This window comes from Bubalus kerabau, chromosome 19 (assembly GCF_029407905.1).
Source record: "Bubalus kerabau isolate K-KA32 ecotype Philippines breed swamp buffalo chromosome 19, PCC_UOA_SB_1v2, whole genome shotgun sequence".
NCBI classification, from domain to species: Eukaryota; Metazoa; Chordata; class Mammalia; order Artiodactyla; family Bovidae; genus Bubalus; species Bubalus kerabau.
Window position 1 is genome coordinate 56,936,481 of NC_073642.1, and position 19,248 is coordinate 56,955,728.

General features: G+C 40.2%; 2 protein-coding genes across 12 annotated transcripts in view; one reads left to right on the forward strand and one right to left on the reverse strand.

Moving 5' to 3' along the window:
* LOC129634266 (U3 small nucleolar RNA-associated protein 14 homolog A-like) overlaps positions 1-6,705 on the forward strand; it is a 44,884-nt gene extending 38,179 nt beyond the window's left edge. For all 11 annotated transcript variants that reach the window (XM_055556373.1, XM_055556369.1, XM_055556368.1 and 8 more), the window contains one exon: positions 2,900-6,705. In XM_055556373.1, the coding sequence (XP_055412348.1) occupies positions 3,277-5,577 (2,301 nt within the window). In that variant the 5' untranslated portion in view covers positions 2,900-3,276 and the 3' untranslated portion in view covers positions 5,578-6,705. The remainder of the gene's footprint in view (positions 1-2,899) is intronic.
* A 194-nt stretch (positions 6,706-6,899) lies between these two features.
* Positions 6,900-19,248, reverse strand: part of CATSPERB (cation channel sperm associated auxiliary subunit beta) — a 126,403-nt gene continuing 114,054 nt past the window's right edge. Inside the window, exons 22-26 of the mRNA XM_055555899.1 lie at positions 17,831-17,941; positions 16,049-16,184; positions 13,287-13,387; positions 12,189-12,263; positions 6,900-7,400 (exon numbers count right to left, since the gene is read on the reverse strand). Of these exons, the coding sequence (XP_055411874.1) occupies positions 7,212-7,400; positions 12,189-12,263; positions 13,287-13,387; positions 16,049-16,184; positions 17,831-17,941 (612 nt within the window). The 3' untranslated portion in view covers positions 6,900-7,211. The remainder of the gene's footprint in view (positions 7,401-12,188; positions 12,264-13,286; positions 13,388-16,048; positions 16,185-17,830; positions 17,942-19,248) is intronic.

A 19,248-nucleotide genomic window follows, 5' to 3' on the forward strand; every position in this document is an offset into this window, starting at 1 on the left:
TGTAACTCTTCTGCCACTGTGACTCTGTGGGGAGCAAGGCGACCATCTCATGATGTAGTAGGACCCAAAGAGCATAAAGAAACAATTTCCTAAGATATCTTGGTAAGATTCAGTGATGAAATAGAAAATCAAAGTTAATAAGAATACGCTTTAGCAAAGTTTGGATGAATTCAGTATTCTGGATCCCATAGTGATGTCCCATTCCAAAGTAAAGAACAGGCTAGAGAACCGCACATTCCCTACCGCCAAGACAAATGATGCCTGGAAATGGGAGGCTGAACATGCCACATACCATTTAGAATTTCTGCTCTAATAATTTTGGTTCAAAAAAATGGACAGCTTTGAGTGGGATCTAGCCCAGTTCCAGCTGCAGTACAAATTGGTTACTCTTCTCTCATGACCCAGTAGACCTGTGAACAAATTTAAGCCTTGTTTGTGTCAAGAACTGTGAAGGATCTGAGATACTTAGCTACTTGCTAAGTAACGACGTAGTTCTGGTGATGCTGGTGGAGGACAGAAGACACCGGGACAAAACAAACAACTCATTAATTTCAACAACAGCAGTAGCCAGAGTATCAGTATCTTTGTACCACACTTTGCACCTGAGCCCTCAGTTCAGTTCATTCGCTCAGTTGTGTCCGACTCTTTGCGACCCCATGAATCACAGCACGCCAGGCCTCCCTGTCCATCACCAACTCCCTGAGTTTACTCAAACTCATGTCCATTGAGTCGGTGATGCCATCCAGCCATCTCATCCTCTGTCGTCCCCTTCTTCTCCTGCCTGCAATCCCTCCCAGCATCAGGGTCTTTTCCAATGAGTCAGCTCTTCACATGAGGTGGCCAAAGTATTGGACTTTCAGCTTTAGCATCAGTTCTTCCAGTGAACACCCAGGACTGATCTCCTTTAGGATGGACTGGTTGGATCTCCTTGCAGTCCAAGGGACTCTCAAGAGTCTTCTCCAACACCACAGTTCAAAAGCATCAATTCTTCGGCGCTCAGCTTTCTTCACAGTCCAACTCTCATATCCATATATGACCACTGGAAAAACCATAGTCTTGACTAGACAGACCTTTGTTGGCAAAGTAATGTCTCTGCTTTATAATATGCTATCTAGGTTGGTCATAACTTTCCTTCCCAGGAGTAAGCGTCTTTTAATTTCATGGCTGCAGTCACCATCTGCAGTGACTTTGGAACCCAAAAAATTAAGTCTGACACTGTTTCCACTGTTTCCCCATCTATTTGCCTAGGGTGACACAAAGCAGGCTAGATGACATGTGCACACATGATGAGTTGCATTACCTGATAGGAACCCTGAACTTACAGAACCTGAGACTTTTATCACAGGCAGTAAGCATGCTGCCTTTTGCTCCATAAAAAGATGAATTATCTTTGTTATACAGTAGGCATGTGTACCCATTTGCTTGGCATGTCTTATCCACTACCATGTGTTCCTCCATTTCTGTCACTTTATGTACCAACACAGGGAATGAGGTAATAAAAAATGAGAATAGTAAGGCTGTGATGAATTTGGAATTTTTCCAATCAGGAAATCTGGAAAGAAGTTAATTTAATTTCCACATACATTTAAGTGTTGTATTATAATCAAATACTTAAAATTTTAATTACCCATAAGGAGACAACAACAATCTTTTCAGCACACTGGAACCTTAGACATTTTAATTCCTCATGATTTTCCTCTGGTCCTATCCTCATTCACATCACAAAAAGAAGTGAGGTAACGGGTAGATGTTTTGGGGATTCATAGCATTATTTTTTTTAAGTCTTTTTTGAAATTTTTTTTGGCCATGAGGCATGTGGGATCTTACTTTCCCAACCAGGAACTGAAGCTGCACCCCCTTAACTTCTGGACCACCAGGGAAGCCCCCATTGCATGATTGCTACTCTGCCATCCAGAAACGTGGATGGTCGTATGACATAAGGAAGTCTACCGAAAGTTCATGCACAGTGGTCCTGGGGACACTGTGATTTCTCCCGTTGGATGAAATGTATGTTCCATGTTGGAGATCCCCAGTATACAGGGAGGCTTGAGATAGCTAGAACACAATAAAATGGGAAGTAAGGGGTGGAGAATGAATGTGATTATTTTTAGATTTCACTTAATAAGCCACTGCCAACAGTTTTGCCTTTTGAGCTATGTTAATCAAGCGACCTATCTAACCAGTGTAAAAATACCAGTGAACACAACAGTGACCCCAGTGATTCCACCAAGACTGCCATGTAGCCATTTTTGTGCATTAGGAAAACAGGCACAAGAGGGGATCATCAATCTTATTGAGAAAAAATAGAGATGCTCTAACACAGGGAAAAGTGAAAGTCTCTCAGTTGTGTCTGACTCTTTGCAACACCATGGACTATACAGTCCATGGAATTCTCCAGGCCAGAATACTGGAGTGGTAGCCTTTCCCTTCTCCAGGGGATCTTCCCAACCCAGGGATTGCACCCAGATCTCCCACATTGCAGGCAGATTCTTTACCAGCTGAGCCACAAGGGAAGCCTGTAACACAGTGAGGACCAATATTAATTGGGTGGCTTTCGGGCCACACACTTTTACTACCAAGGATACCCCAAGATAAAAATCCATATAAACTGAAAAAAAAAAATCAATGGAAACTAACTTACAGAGTGATAGGTATCTGATTGCCAAAGCCTCAGATCCTTCAGGAATGAAGGCATTTCATTGTTTTGGGCAAAGGATCCTAATCAAATGAGGTACAGTTCAGAGGCAAGGCAGCACGTGGAATGTGTGGTGGAGAGATAAACCTAAGATAAACTAAGCCAGCTTTAGGGGCTTAGTTACAGGGTCATAAAAGTCACTTTTTTTTTTTGTCTTTTGCTAAAGTGTACTAATTATCACCACTTTCTTCCTTTTTTGACAAGAAATTAAGAGAAATTGATAGCACCTAGAGATCCTGGACTCCAAGAACAGTGGCTCTATGACATTATCTCTGGAATCCCATCATTAGCTGACTTTGGATGGACTGTTTTCAGGGAAGAGGTGAATAAATTTGTGGTCACATGAAGAATGAATTAGCTGAGCAGGGGTATCTTTGAACACACAGGAATACAGATGCATACATGGCATCCTACAGCTCAAACAGCCAAAGTGTGGACCACAGGATGGAATCTTAGGTTAAATAACTTTCCTGAGGTCACACAGCTTGTAGGTGATGGAGCTAGATAAAAACCAGGCTATAAGATGTTAATATCACCTTTCAACTTCCATTCCTGGTCCATGTGAGAGACAGGCTGCTGAGATGAGCACGAACCAGGCTGCAGAGAGCAACCTTCTGGCTTTGAACCAACAGAAAGAACTAGAGGATTTGCCAAAAGACTACCCCTTGAGCACCAGTGAAGATGAAGGGGACAACGATGGGGAAAGAAAGCATCAGAAGCTTCTGGAATCAATCAGTTCACTTAATAGAAAGGATAGGCAGAAATTGGCTGAGAGGTCTGAGGCTAGTCTGAAGGTGTCAGAGTTCAGTGTAAGTTCTGAAGGATCAGGAGAGAAGCTGGTCCTTTCAGATCTGCTTGAGCCTGTTAAAACTTCATCCTCATTGGCTGCTGTGAAAAAGCAGCTGAATCGAGTGAAATCGAAGAAGACTGTGGAGTTACCACTTCACAGAGAAGAGATTGAGCAGATCCACAGAGAAGTGGCATTCAATAAAAGCTCCCAAATCCTCTCCAAATGGGATCCTGTTGTTCTGAAGAACCGGCAAGCAGAGCAGCTGGTTTTTCCCCTGAGCAAGCCCCAATCAGTCTTTGCTCCCATTGAACATGTGGTCAGTGGCTGGAAAGCAGGAACTCCCCTGGAGCAGGAGATTTTTGATCTTCTCCATAAGAATAAGCAGCCTGTGACAGAGCCTTTACTGACTCCCGTGGAAAAGGCCTCTCTCAAAGCTATGAGCCTGGAAGAGGTAAAGATGTGCCGAGCAGAGCTTCAAAGGGCCCGGGCCCTGCAGTCCTACTATGAGGCCAGGGCTCGAAGAGAGAAGAGAATCAAAAGCAAAAAGTATCACAGAATTCTGAAGAAAGGAAAGGCCAAGCAAGCCTTAAAAGATTTTGAGAAGCTGCAGAAGGTCAATACTGCTGCGGCACTGAAAGAACTAGAAAAACTTGACAAGGCCAGAATGATGGAGCGAATGAGCCTTAAGCACCAGAACAGTGGGAAATGGGCAAAATCAAAGGCAATTATGGCCAAATACAACCTGGAGGCTCGCCAGGCTATGCAGGAACAGCTGGCCAGGAACAAAGAGCTGATGCAGAAGGTCCGGGCGGCCTCTGAGAGTGAGGAAGAGGAGGAAGGCCAGGAGGAAGAGGAAGAACCTCTTGTTCCTGACATGGTGAATGGGGTGCAGATAAAGGCAAATGGACTGAACCCATGGATGTTCCAGAATCACTTCATTGATGCCAAAGAGGCTGAGGTCCAGAAAGACCTGGAAAATCCTGCTGAGCCTGAAGCCCAGGAGACTTCTGAAAGTGAGGAAGAAAGAGCAGTGGTGGAGGAAGAAACTCTCTTGAAAGAATTTGAGGAAAGGCGATCACTTAGACAGAAGTCTGAGCTCAACCACATGGCGGAGCCAGTGCACAGATGTGTAACAAAGGATCCTAGCAACCAGGAGGTTCTGTCTGAATTGAGGGCACTGTCTCATAAACTCATCACAGAGAACCATCAGTCAGGGAAGCAAGAACTGAGTTCAGCAAGGACAGCTCAGAGAGAGGAACCTGCCAGGGAGGAAGAGGAGCCCATGTTTCCGCAGAGGCCAAAGAGAGCTCAGACTCTGGACGAGCTGGAGGAGCTGGGCAGAGAAGGGTGTGCTGAAAACAAGGAGCTACCCAGAACTGCAGTGGAAGGGCTTCAGTTGGAGAAGAATCTAAGTAATCTTATTGGCGCCCCCAAGGAGAAGAAAAGGAAGGAGCAAATGATTGATCTCCAGAACCTCCTAGCCACAAAATTGCCTTCCGTGAAGTCCTTGGCAGTTCCCATGACTGTACAGGAGTTGGAAGATGAAGAAGAGAGACATCAAAGGCAGATGACAAAGGAAGCTTTTGCTGGGGATGATGTCATCAGAGACTTCTTGAAAGAGAAGAGGGAAGCTGTGGAGGCGAGTAAGCCAAAGGACCTGGACTTGACTCTGCCTGGCTGGGGCAAGTGGGGTGGTATGGGCCTGAAGCCCAGTGCCAAGAAGAGACGCCGGTTTCTCATTAAAGCCCCTGAGGGTCCTCCAAGGAAAGACAAGAATTTGCCAAACGTGATCATCAGTGAGAAGCGGAACATCCATGCAGCAGCTCATCAGGCGCAGGTGCTTCCACATCCATTCACACACCACCACCAATTTGAAAGGACCATCCAGACCCCCATAGGATCTACATGGAACACCCCGAGGGCCTTCCAAAAGCTGACCATGCCCAAGGTTGTCGCCAAGCCAGGCCATATCATTAAGCCTATCAAAGCAGAGGATGTGGGCTACCGATCTTCCCCAAGGTCGGACCTCTCTGTCGTACAGAGGAATCCAAAACAACTTTCCATACGTCACAAAAAAACTTCTGGAGAATAACTGTGTGGATTGAATTGCTGAAGTAGTGACACCTTGGTGCCGGGAACCAATAGCCCCGACTGTTCCTCCACTGGCCTGGTTTTACTTGGAGCTGCAAGATGATTCCCAAACAAGCTTAGCACACCATGGGTGTAGTTAAGCCACATTTTAGAAATAAAGGCATTTTTATCTATTTAACTGGAAAAAAAAAATACGTTAATATCAGGGGCAAGTGAGTGTGGGTTATATGAGAACTCTCTGTACCACCGTAATAACTTTTCAGTAAATGTTAAAGTACTTAAAAAAATTTATTAAAAGAAGAAACACAGGTTGTCAAACTCTGTAGTTTACACTTTTAATCTCTGTGCCATGTTTAATCTCTGGAGCCCTAGCCCAAGTGATGCTCTGAGGAGCTGACAAACTCCTGTCTCCTGGGTCCCCAGAATGGGTCTCCTTCCTCCCCACAGACAAGCACCCCTTGTCCAGATTTTGCTCTGATTTTCTGGCTTCCTGTAGTATCCTTCCAATAAACTCCCCTTTCATTGTAATTAGACAAGATGGATTTCTATTACCTGCAACAGAACAGCAACAGCTAACACTTAAGAGTATTCACAACGCCAGGCACTGTTCTAATTACTTTGTATGTATTAATTCATTTGGCCTTCACAACAGCCCTATTAGGTAGGTATTAATATTATCCCCATTTTACAGGTGAAAACACTCAGGCACAAACAAATTAAATGATTTTCTCAGGTCATACATCTAGGAAGTGGCAAATTTGTGATGTCTGCCTCCTGAGTCTGAGTGCTGGGTCTACCCTGCCCACTGTCCTCTCAGAAGAACTTTCAGGATACACAGGTACGGCCATGGTTTGCAGTTCCCAGAACTGGACTCTCCTAGGCTGGATGCCTAGCCTTGCCCCATGTTGTCAAGAGCAGACTGTGGCTCCTCCTGGGCTTTTCCAGGAGGGTGTAACTCTCTGATCTCCAAAGGTACTGGCCATCTTCTGACGACCTGGGAACGGGTGCTCTCAGAGCACACAGAGGTGCATCTTTTGGAATTCTACATGTTACATGTAGTTCTGTAAACCAGTACCACCCCCAGACTCAGCCCCATGTTGGGGTCACATTTCCTCCTCTTTAGGCGTTACAATCTGATTTTGAAGTTGCCTCAAGAAAACCCAAATGGCTTCACCTGTAATTCCCACGAGGTTCTGGAAGCACACACGGACGTGGGCCTCCTTTATCACCTATCTTTCCCGCATCACCTGTCTTTCCCTGGCAGGACTGCATTCTCCTCATTCTAATCGGAAAAGGACAAGGCTCAGAATGGGCTCCAGTCAACAAAAGCTATAGAATAAATACAGAAAACTCGTTCCCCAAGAGAGGGTTATCATTTTTCATTTTCTTAAAAATCTCAAGGAAAATTTTCTAAGTGTTAAGAAATTTTCTATGTATCCAAAATAAGAGAACGGAATGGTAAACATGTTGACAAAGTGTAATTTGAGTTAAAATGCTAGTTTTATAGTATTTTATCTAATTTTTACATTAACATTTAAATACATTTTTTCTAGGAATTGTCTAATGAAACTAGGAAATACAGGGGAAATGATGATTATCATTTGTTCAATATTCAGATTTTCATCTATGAACTAGCTAATTGGCAGTGATATTTGTGGGGTTCACATTGTTTCTTCTAATCAGTTTTTTGAATGTATCCCATGGGTGGATATTACGTATTTGGAACATAAATGCTATAAAAATTAATCCCCCTAGCAGTACAGCTGCTGCAACAGCAATAAGTGTGTGTCCTGGAAATGGCAGAGGGACTTCGTCAACATAAATCTGCAACAGAGAAAGCAAAGTCTTATATTTAAGTTTTCTGAGCTTAGCAATTCAAAACATTGAACTTGACATGATTCACACAATGGTGGAAACACTACTGTTCATATAGCAATATTCTGTCCAGACCAATATAGATATTCAGCCTCCACAAACCTTAGAAACAGTCTCTTGGCAATCTGACAGGTAACAATGTGCACATGTTACATAGGGAATAAGAATTCAATTTATATCCTGTATCTTTATCTTTCGTCTTTTTTTTTTTCTTCTTCTTAATCTTTTTTCCTACGCTTGGGCTTGCTTGCTCCGTGGCACGTGGGATCTTCCCAGACCAGGAATCAAACCCGTGTCTCTTGCATTGGCAGGCAGATTCTTTACTACTGAGCCACCAGGAAAGCCCTGTCATTTGTCTTTAATGGCAGAGGTGGTCAGACAGAACACTTACACAGTAGGAAAACATTCTGTGTTCAGTCACAGAGGAATAGGCAAAGTGACATTGGAACATGGTGAAAGTGAAAGTGGCTCAGTCATGTCAGACTCTTCGCGACCCCATGGACGATACAGTCCATGGAATTCTCCAGGCAGAATACTGGAGTGGGTAGCCTTGCCCTTCTCCAGGGGATCTTCCCAACCCAGGGATCAAACTGGGTCTCGTGCATTGCAGGCAGGTTCTTTACCAGTTGAGCCACAAGGGAAGCCCAAGAATATTGGAATGGATAGCCCATCCCTTCTCCAGTGGATCTTCCTGACCCAGGAATCCAACTGGGGTCTCCTGCATTGCAAGCTGATTCTTTACCAACTGAGCTATCAGGGAGCATGGAACATGGTGAGAAGTGCCTGACTGCTTAGAGTAACCAGGGAATGTGCTTCCTGATCTGAATCTTGGAGAATAAGAGGAGGAGGAGAAGGTACATTCAAGGTAGAGGTAAGCATGTGCTCTTCCAGACTACCATCTCTTCAGAAAATTCTCAGTATGAGTGACAACAGTGGGAAATTTCTGTATATTTAAAATATTTCCTCTGCCTGAGAGGATAAATAATAAAAACAAGTTCCTAGAGGGGAGACAGGACACTGACAGAAGCAAGGATCTTTCCCTCTGAGACTAGAGGTAAGGATGGATGCCATGTATGCTACAGGTAGAAATGGGGGCATATGGAGGGTAAAATGGTTCAAGCTTATGTTTTCCCTGTGAAGTAAGAAGCAAGATTATCTTTTGAGGTAGAAAAGTAGAGATGAATGGAAATAGGATGTGGGAATGTCGGAAAATGCCAGGACAAGATAAAGGATTAAAAAGCTGCTTTAGTGTATAGCTCAAGTTCAAGGTATCACCATCCTTCAATGACCTAAGGGTATATATGTTTTTAAGAAGCAATCCTATAGCTATTAATTTTTAAAACAATTTTTTCAGGTTCTTTCTGTTCTACTTTTGATATTGCTATTTGGAGTTTTATTACCTTACTTTGTATAAATAGCCTCCATTCCATGCTGTCGATTCATGTTGACATAATAACATTGCCAGATTGATCTTTGTAAAACATTGGTCTATAAAACAACCTTTTTTTTTTTTTTTTAAACAGAGACTGCTTTATTTTCGAAAAAAAGAATCTTGACCATCTAGATGAAGGTGAAAGTCGCTCAGTCATGTCTGACTCTTTTGACTCTACAGTCCGTGAAATTCTCCAGGCCAGAATATTGGAGTGGGTAGCCTATCCCTTCAGTGGATCTTCCCAATCCAAGAATTGAACTGGGGTCTCCTGCATTGCAGGTGGATTCTTTACCAACTGAGCTATGAGGAAGCCTTGACTATTTAGAAGTAGTACCAAAAAGGAGGTATTGAAAGCAACAGAATTTAAAAGGTGGCTCTGGCAAGTGGTGTGGAAAGCAGTGAGCAACTGCTTCTAATGTGAGAAGATAATTATCCTCGTGGTAATGGATCAGCTCGTTTAATCATGTCCTGTTGTACTTGGAGGCTCAGACTATGTACCCAGTGCTTCAGGAATTATTGGGGATTGAAGGAAATGGCAACCCACTCCAGTACTCTTGCTTGGAAAAAACGCATGGATGGAGGAGCCTGGCAGGCTACAGTCCATGGGGTCGCGAAGAGTTGGACATGACTGAGTGACTTCACTTTTATAGAAAAATATTACCTATTGAATGTGATATACTACTTGTGGTTTTTGGAATGGTGCTCCAAGATAACAAAAGTCTTTCTTAAAAGATGGCCCATCAGAGGAGGTTGGATAATTAGCTTTGTAAGATCTAAAGATCTAATCTGTTTGTGGTCTGTGAGGAAGACAATTGTGTGCTGCACGTAATTGCAAAAATGAGTCTGCTTTTCTCTAAAGAAAATACTAAAGTTAGGAAGACCAGAGGAAATAATCCATTGTAATCATAATCTTTTTTTTTCTTCTGTCTCTCTGTTCTGCTTCCTCAGTGTCGGATAACTCCCTCCAAAGTCCTAACAGTCCTACGGCTTGATAGTAGCTCCTGAGGCTGCAAGCTTCCTTGTTCAATGTCATTAAGAAAGAGCAAGTTCACATCTCAGCACTTTGAGCAAAAGCACTGGGATTGCACAGTTGCAGATCATGTGCTCATTCCTAAACACTCCTTTTCAAAAATGTTTAATAGCTTCTCATTGCTGATAGGAATTTTCCAAAGTTCTCATTCCGACATTTGAGGTCTCCCACAATGGGACCCTAACCTACCCACTTTCATATATATAACTTTCCATTCCAGCCAAATGGATCTACTATTGAAATGATTGCTTAATACCTCTCTGTATCTGTGTCTTTGCTGCTGTCATTCTTTCCACCCAGAATGTCTTCCTTACCCATTTCTACCTAAAATAAAATTTTAGTGACTTTACCAACTGGACAATATGAAAATTTCATTTCTTCAATTAAGTTATATAGTACATTTCTAGGGCTTCCCTTGTGGCTCAGCTGGTAAAGAATCCGCCTGCAATGCGGGAGACCTGGGTTCAACCCCTGGGTTGGGAAGATCCCCTGGAGAAGGGAAAGGCTACCCATTGCAGTATTCTGGCCTAGAGAATTCCATGGACTGTATAGTCCATGGGGTTGCAAAGAATTGGACACCACTGAGCAACTTTCACTTTCACTTTTATACATTTCTGAGAGTGGAAACCCCATCGCCCCTGAAATCATGTATTCTCCAGCTAAATTTCTGTCTCTAAAGCTCTTGAAAACAGTTTTTCTTTAAATGTTTCCCTGCCAATCTTCTCTGATTATCTAAATATTCCAGGACATGTTTTAAAAAAAGGTTGAACACCAGAATCACAGAAAAGTATGTTCTAGACACGATATCTTTTTGTCATCAAAATACTTCAGTTTGTGCTTCTTTAACACAAATTGAAAGGATTCACTCATATTAGAGTGCAATTATCAAAACCAAGATATTAACTGAGACTATGCTACTTTCTAATCTACAGATCTTACTCAAATTTTGTCAGCGATTTCAATAATGTCCTTTATGGTGAGAAAAAAAGCCAAGATTTTGTTTTGTATTCCATTGTTTCAGGATACTTTCAAAAGCATGATTTAAGAAACGTTATCTTTTTCTATTGTTTCTTAATGATTCTCTTCCTTTATTAACTGTGCAATCACTTCCTATTTTTCTTTCTTTCATTTTTATAATTCTTCCTTCATTCCTGAAACTTTGTGTCTCTGCTGACTCGTCTTCTTAGCCTGAAGAACTTCCTTACGCATTTTTTTAGAGAAGTTCTGCCTACAGTAGATTACTTTATTCTTCCTTCACCTGAAAATACCTTTATTTCCCTCTCATTCCTGAAGGATATTTTCACTAGATATAGAATTCTGGGTAGACAGTCCTTCCTCCCTACACTATGACTGTCCTCAGTACATTAAGGATGTTGTACAACTTTCTTCTTGCTTCTGTGGATTCAAGAATCTAATTCATTAGAGTTTTATCCTCCTGTATTATTGTGCCCTTTCATGAAACTGGGGCTGACCATGGGACAAAGAGGTGAGAAAAAAGAGAAAAATAATGAGGATTTTCTCTTAGGCTCCTCATATGACAGGTACTTCTTTTTCTAGATCCTCTTTCTAGTGGGATGGATTTTCTCTCAGGATCTTAAGTGTCTACACTGCTGCTTTGACCACCCATCTGGTGCAGACTCATTACTGAGGCAGGGCCAGGACAGAAAAAGGAAAAGGAGAGAGTTGAGAGCTTTTGTTTCTGATAATGTTGTATTGGTATTTGACAGTGAATGAGCCATTAACTAATTTAATTAAATCCTCATTCCTCTACACCTCCATAGGCAGCAGATACCATTATGCGATTAAGCAAAAATGAGTCATTGAACATCAGAGGGTGATTTGAGGAGACTGACTTTGGTTTCCAATTCTTTTGGATCTTGACGGCTTTGGGAGCATATAAGACTCTACTGTAACAATGCAAATAACCAAAGGGAAGATAATGCTGGAAACTAAAATGTTACAGACCGTGGTCTCTGTGGGGAGATAGTCAAGGGGATCAGAAAACCTAGCTAAATATGGAAGGTGAAGAGGGAACAAAAACAAATACAGGCAATTATTACAACTTTCCCAGCATCAACTGGTCCTGAGAACTTTTGAGGACCCTGACTTCACCCTTGCTGATGATGTCACCTCCAGTCTCCAGGACCCCCCATCTCTGAGCCTTGTCCATCATATACATTCTGTCATTTTTTCCTCTTCAGTGTGTCCTGGACGGATGCCTGTCATGTTACTTCCTCAGCCGTCACCCCACTGGATACCCGTGACTTCACTGTACCTGAAATTCTTCAACTAAGTTACAGAAAGAGACCCCCGGAACAACAGACACTCTGAAGTGAAAGAGCTCAGATCCCTGTGGAAAAAATATACCAGGCATTAGCAACATCGACATGTATGTTCCTTTAAGTAAAAATACACACTGGGGTTACTTTCCCTACTGATGGTGCATAGAAAAATTCCCATCTCTTTTCTAAGCTTCTTGAGCATACACTTCATATAACAAAATAAAAATGGAAGGAGAAGGACAAGAGTTTGAAACAGAGGGACTCGATAGCTGATACTTTTTTCTTTTTCTTTCTTCTTTTTTTGAAGAAAAGATATTCATTCTATTTTATTTATTTTCCCTACAGCTCTACTGAGGTATTATTGGAAAATAAAAATTACATACATTTAAGGTATACATGTGCTGGGGTTTTGGAGTAGATTTTTCTAAAATTGGAGTATAATTTCTTTTCAATGTTGTGTTAGTTTCTGCTGTACAGTAAATCAGCTATATATATCCCCTCCCTTTTGTATCTCCCTCTCTGCCCCCCTACCCATCCCACCCATCAAGGTCATCCCAGAGCACCTAGCTGAACTCCCTGTGCTATACAGCAGGTTCACAGACACAAAGTCTAACAAGGCCTTGAGGAGCACTTTGGGCTAGTGCACATATATGGTTTTAATATGTCCCCTAACTTTTATTGGCTTTCACCACAGTTACCTAGCTTATGTCAACCTGCTGTGCTCTTAGAGGCAGCTGCACCCAGAAGACATGTATCTGTGTATGTCAAGGTGAAGAACCGTGAATCCGTTTCCACTAACTTTGGGAAACACCTTATCTGTTCCACCTTGATAATCCATTAGTCTTGTGTTTCAGCTAATACAGTTATGTAAAGTTTAAAAATAAAATAAAATTAAAAAAAATGCTAAGTTAATGTTAAATTCAACATTAAGGTATCTATAGAAATAACAGCATCAAGGGAAATGGAGGAAAGCCTCCACACGCTTCTCAGATGCTATTTCCACCATTCATAGATAACTAAACTTTAAAAACAAAGACATAAAGGTCTTATCTAAACTCAAAATAGGGAAAACACAAATGTTGTCAACTTACTTTTATACTTAAGTTGAGGCCTAAAGGATTATACACTGGAGCAGAAAGAGTCGATTCTAAGTAGGCCTTCATTTTTTTAACGTTTTCTGGCACAGTGTGTCCTAAAATCACACCAAGTGTATTTTAAGCACATGTATGCTATTTTCTCATTCTGTATAAAGTTTCTTAAGTACATTAAGGTACAATGAAAGATTCCAGTCTATAACATGGCTACATTCTTTCATAGTTTTAGTTCTTCTTGACTTGGTGGAGAATATATTTATGGGAAATTAGCCCTAGCATATGACAGTGTATCTTCTCAGGGGCATCATCAAGAAGGACAAGATCTCTGACCACCTTAATCCAGACTGACCTTTCTTTCCTGCCTTATGCTCTTGACTAGTCCTGATCTGCCTATATTTTGGATATTTGGCAATGAAATAATTTCAGGACTACCTTAGCAGTTGGTAAATGATTTCCAGTAAGGTAGCAGAGAAGTTCCACAATAAGATCACTAAAATGTTTTCCAAAGGAAATGATCAGTTACTCCTGTTTTCTTATAATTCTTTCTAAAACTAGATATGTAGTGTAGGGGTTAGAGATTGCAGTGGTGTAATGGTACATGGGATCTAAAGGGGGGAAAAAACCTCTGATTGCAGCATCTGCCAATTTTCAGGATGTGAATATTGTTTTCTAAATTAAAAAAAATTTAAGTTGAAGTGTAGTTGATTTAAAATATTATCTTAGAAAAAATATTATGTTAGTTCCTAGTATATAGCAGAGTGATTCAGCATATATATATATATATATATATATATATTCTTTTTCATATTCTTTTCTATTATAGGGTATAACAGGATATTGAATATAGTTTCTTGTGCTATACAATAAGACTTGTTTATTTATTTAGTTTATATATAGTAGTTTGTATCTGCTAAAATCCCAAACTCTTAATTTCTCCTTCTCCCACCCCTTTTCCCCTTTGGTAACCATAAATTTGTTTACTATGTCAATGAGTTTTCTTCTGTTTTGAAAATAAGTTCATTTGTAACACATTTCAGATTCCACATATAAGTGATATCATATGATATTTATCTTTTTCTTCCTTTGCTTAGTGTGATAATCACTAGGTCCATCTATGTTGCTGCAAATGGCATTATTTCATTCATTTTATGGCTGAGCAATAGTCCATCTATATATATGTCTCTCTCTCTATGTCTATATATATATATATATGTATCTCACATCTTCTTTATCCATTCATCTGTCCGTGGGCACTTAGGTTGCTTCCATGTCTTGGCTATTGCAAATAGTGCTGATATGAACAGAGGGGTACATGTATCTTTTTCAATTATAGTTCTGTTGGGATAGACACCCAGGCGTGGGATTGCTGGGTCATGTGACAGTTCTCTCTTTAGTTTTAAGAAACCTCCACACTGTTCTCCATAGTAATTGTACCAATTTACATTCCTACCAACAGCATAGGAGGGTTCCCTTTTTTCCATACAGGGTATAAATATCCTCTTCATGACTAACTTTAAGCAACTAGTGTGTAACAACCAGTATGCAAAATACTTGAATATTTAACAATTGGCACTCAAAGAGAACAGGTTTCAGCAAACCACAGAAAAATGAGGATGTTAGTTAAAGCAAAATGTTTACTAATTCTCTTTGCTTAATTTTTCATTTCAAAAATTCATATGTGGGTCAGAGTACGACTCACAGAATATGAAATGTCTGGATATTTGGTCACATTTAGAAATTTCATTTAACTCCATTTATTGATCTATCAATCTATCTACCCATAAATCTCCTTAAAAGTACACATTCATGAACAAACACAAATGTGCAACAAAAAATTATCTATTTGAGGTAAAATTGAATTTTGGTAGATTTCATTTTACTTATTTAGAAATACTTCTGCATTATTTCAGTTATTTTATCATAAGCTATTTAATAAACTTTTCTTATATAATTAGAAGACAGATCCTATGGGTAATCTGGCAACACCTTTTATATCTTCCTCCATACAAGCAATGAAAGGAGATGCCAGACCAACGTGTAGCACAAACTCAATCCATCATTTTTGCTGCTAATCTAGATAATGGCTCTGAATCCAGGTCACTGAAGTGATGATGAAATAAGTGTGAGACACAGACACAGAAAACAAACTTATGGTTAACAAGGGGAAAGGGGAAGAAGGGATAAACTAGGAGGTGGGGTTTAACATATATAAGCACTATTTACAAAATAGATCACCATCAAGGACCTATTGTATAGCACAGGGAAATCGACTCAATATTTTGTAATAATTTATAAAGAGTAAAGAATTTGAAAAAGAATATATAAATATATGTACAACTGAATCATTGCACTGTATTAAAAATAAGTATGAGATGATAGAAGTAGCATGGACAGTGATATAATAACCGATTCAACTTCTTTTCCAAAGACCTCTTGATTATCTTTTGGGTAAAAAGGTTTTGTAACCCACTTCTCTAGGTAATAACAACAGTGTGTGTGCTGTGCTCAGTCGTATCTGACTCTTTGCAGCCCCATGGACTGTACCCCGCCAGGCTCCTCTGTCCATGGAATTTTCCAGGCAAGAATACTGGAGTGGGTTGCCATTTCCTATTCCAGGGATTTTCCTGACCTGGGGCTTGAACCCACATCTCTTGCATCTCCTGCATTGGCAGGTGGATTCTTTACCACTGCGCAACCTGGGAAGCCCAATAACCACAGTACTTATGGCTGTAACAATTGTAGAAGAAAGCAAATCCTACTTAGGTTCCAGTTTTCCCTGTTATTCACTTCAGTCACAGTAACCAGGTATGGAGTTTCCACTGGGAAATTTCCATCTTCACTGTAAACTTGCAAAGAAACTGGATATTGTATAACTGGAAACTTAAAACGAGGAACCTAAAATGCAAATGCCAAGAATGAGTATAAATTTGGAAAATTCAATACTAATTTCATTTCCTGGAAAAGGATGAATAGAATTTGGCTATTCTAAATTAAGTGTGCTTCTGAGAGAATTTCTGCCTTCTCAGGTCATGAAAAAAAATCTGTCTTACAGTAGAATCAGTGTGAATTCCAAAAGTAATATGCAAACACTGTGGTAGCAAAACTTGTCTCTTTCTATTGACCTTTTTTTTTTTTTCCCATAGGAATTTGCTATGATGATTTTTTGACTAACCCATATGCCTTAAGGTACTGTATGAACTGTAAGGTACTGTATGAGGAGAGAGAAAAAGTTGGCTTAAAGCTCAGCATTCAGAAAACAAAGATCATGGCATCTGGTCCCATCACTTCATGGCAAATACATGGAGAAATAGTGGAAACACTGGCTGACTTTATTTTTTTGGGCTCCAAAATCACTGTAGATGATGATGGCAGCCATGAAATTAAAAGACGCTTACTCCTTGGAAGAAAAGTTATGACCAACCTAGACAGCATACTAAAAAGCAGACACATTACTTTGCCAACAAAGGTCCATCTAGTCAAGGCTATGGTTTTTCCAGTAGTCATGCATGGATGTGAGAGTTGGACTATAAGGAAAGCTGTATGAACTAGGTCTTCCCAAAGACCTCTCCCTGCCAGTCATGATCTTTCCGTATTCTCATTAAACTCAGGCTCCAGAATTGAAATCGAGCTCCATCACATATTAGTGATGTGATCTTTAGCAAATTACCAGGCTTCTCTGTGCCTCTAGTGAAACAAGACAAGTCACGGAGAAGACTTAGAGCAGTATATGGTAGAAGTAAATGCTCAAGAAATAGTGGAATTCAGCAAGCGTGGAGTTGTGGTGGTATATAATAGCAACCTTTGTAATTTATTGAATGCTGACTCTATGCCCAATATTATGGTGCATGATTTTATTTTTATATAAAAACAAAACAAATCACTTAAAATAACATCATATGTAGTCTGACAAGGACTTTGAAACAGATCTACTTAAAAGTTATACCAAGTGCATAGGGTTGAGTCAGCTAATGCAGACACCAATATCAACTTGATACATGTCTGAATGCTTGGAGACTAACAGGAGGAACTATTTGACATAGAACCCACTCTCTTAACCAGCGTGTTACAGTGTCTTCTAGTTTGTCACTACTACCTTGAGCTTCAAGTTTGATATTCCAGAGCCTGATACATATTATATACTCAATACTTTTTTGAATAAATCAATATTTACCACAATCTAGTGTAGTTTTTGACAGGTAATAAATTGCTATCATATAGATATATGCATGTGTGTACCTTTATAAGAACCTGTGAGATGAATAGGGCAATGCAGGTTTTATTCTCTTTTACAGATTAGGTTAATTACTATGTCTCAGTTCAGTTCATTTCAATCGTTCAATGGTGTGTGACTCTTTGTGAGAGAATTACTATGTCTGGGAACATTTAAATTACAATCTTTTTAGCTTGATGTCATCTTTAATTCTATGTCATGATAAGACATTATTTCTACGTCTTAGGTTTCATGTTTAACCAAAATGCCCATTTCAAAATCTTATTAATATGAAAGCACTCTGTCTTCAGGAAATTAAAGATTATCTTACCTTTTCTCGACAATCTGAGAAAGCAACAGCATATGAAAACTTCTGATCGTTTGTACAATTGCACTCCTTCCGAGTAGTTGCATTTGCACACTGTTTGAATTTACCAGATCTCTGCAAATAGAATTAAAATAGGTCGATGTGCTGGTTTTGGTGGCAGAATTTCTGCAGACTGAGTAAATATGAAATAAATATTTGTTCCCTGAATGGATACAACTTTGAGAAGGTCAAAGGGGAAAAATCCATTAATAATAACGTAAAAGCACAGTACTTCTGAATTTTGTCTCCTTGCTTAGTAAGGAATCCAAGTATCACTGAGCTGCTTACCTCAGGGTTACCCTAGAGTCAACAGGCAGGGGACCAGAAAGCTCGTATCATTAAAAAAAAATTATTTTATATTTGGTGCGCTGAGTCTTCCTTGCTGTGCACAGGTTTCCTCTAGTTGTGGTGAGAGGGGGCTACTCTTTGTGGAGGTGCCCGGGCTTCTCATTGTGGTGGTTTCTCGTTATGGAGCACGGGCTGTACGGTGCAGAGGCTTCGGTAGTTGTGGCCCCTGGGCTCGAGAGCGTGGGCTCAGTAGTTGCGGCACACAGGCTTAGCTGCTCCGTGGCATGTGGGATCCTCCCAGACCAGGGGTCGATCCTGTGTCCCCTGCATTGGCAGGCAGATTCCTATCCACTGTACCACCAGGGAAGTCCAGCCTGTGTCATTCTGAATTCAGTAATTAGGATGTTCACCTCCCTGTCCTTGGCTGCTCCCATCACTGGCATGGAACCTGAGACCTAAGGGAGCAGACTTGTTATGCCATGCTGCAGACTATGGATAGTCTTCAAACGTATTATTTTGTACTTGTCTCTTCTCATCGCAGTCACTAATGCTGTTAAAATCCCCACTGTAGCCATCCATGTGTTATTCATTTTTTCATTTGATCACTCTTGCTAGAGGTTAGTTTATTCATTTTGGCAAAGAACTGGCTTTTGATTTTGATAATCAACTCTATTTCTAAAAACAGCTATTCTTCCTTCTTTTTATAAGATTACCATTCTTGTCCTCATTGCTTCTTTTTTTCTGTTTCTATTGAGATAAAATTTATCATTTTCAAGTGTACAATGCAGTGGGCTTTAGTACGTTCACAATGTTGTTCAATCATTACCACTGTTTCATTTCAGAACTAATTTGCTGCTTAGTTGGGTTCATTAAGCTCTTTGAATCTTTTGAACTCTTGGTTTTACAATTAAATTTTCAATTTTTGACATTTTTTGTGTGTGTATGTGTGTGATATCTGTCTCCATTTTTTCCATCATTACAATAGTTCCTTGAATTGTTCTGAATACTTAAAGTTTGCTTGTATTTATGATACTGTTTTCTGAGGCACAGTTTTTTAAGTTGTTGAGATTATGCTGCTTCTTATTGTGCAAGTT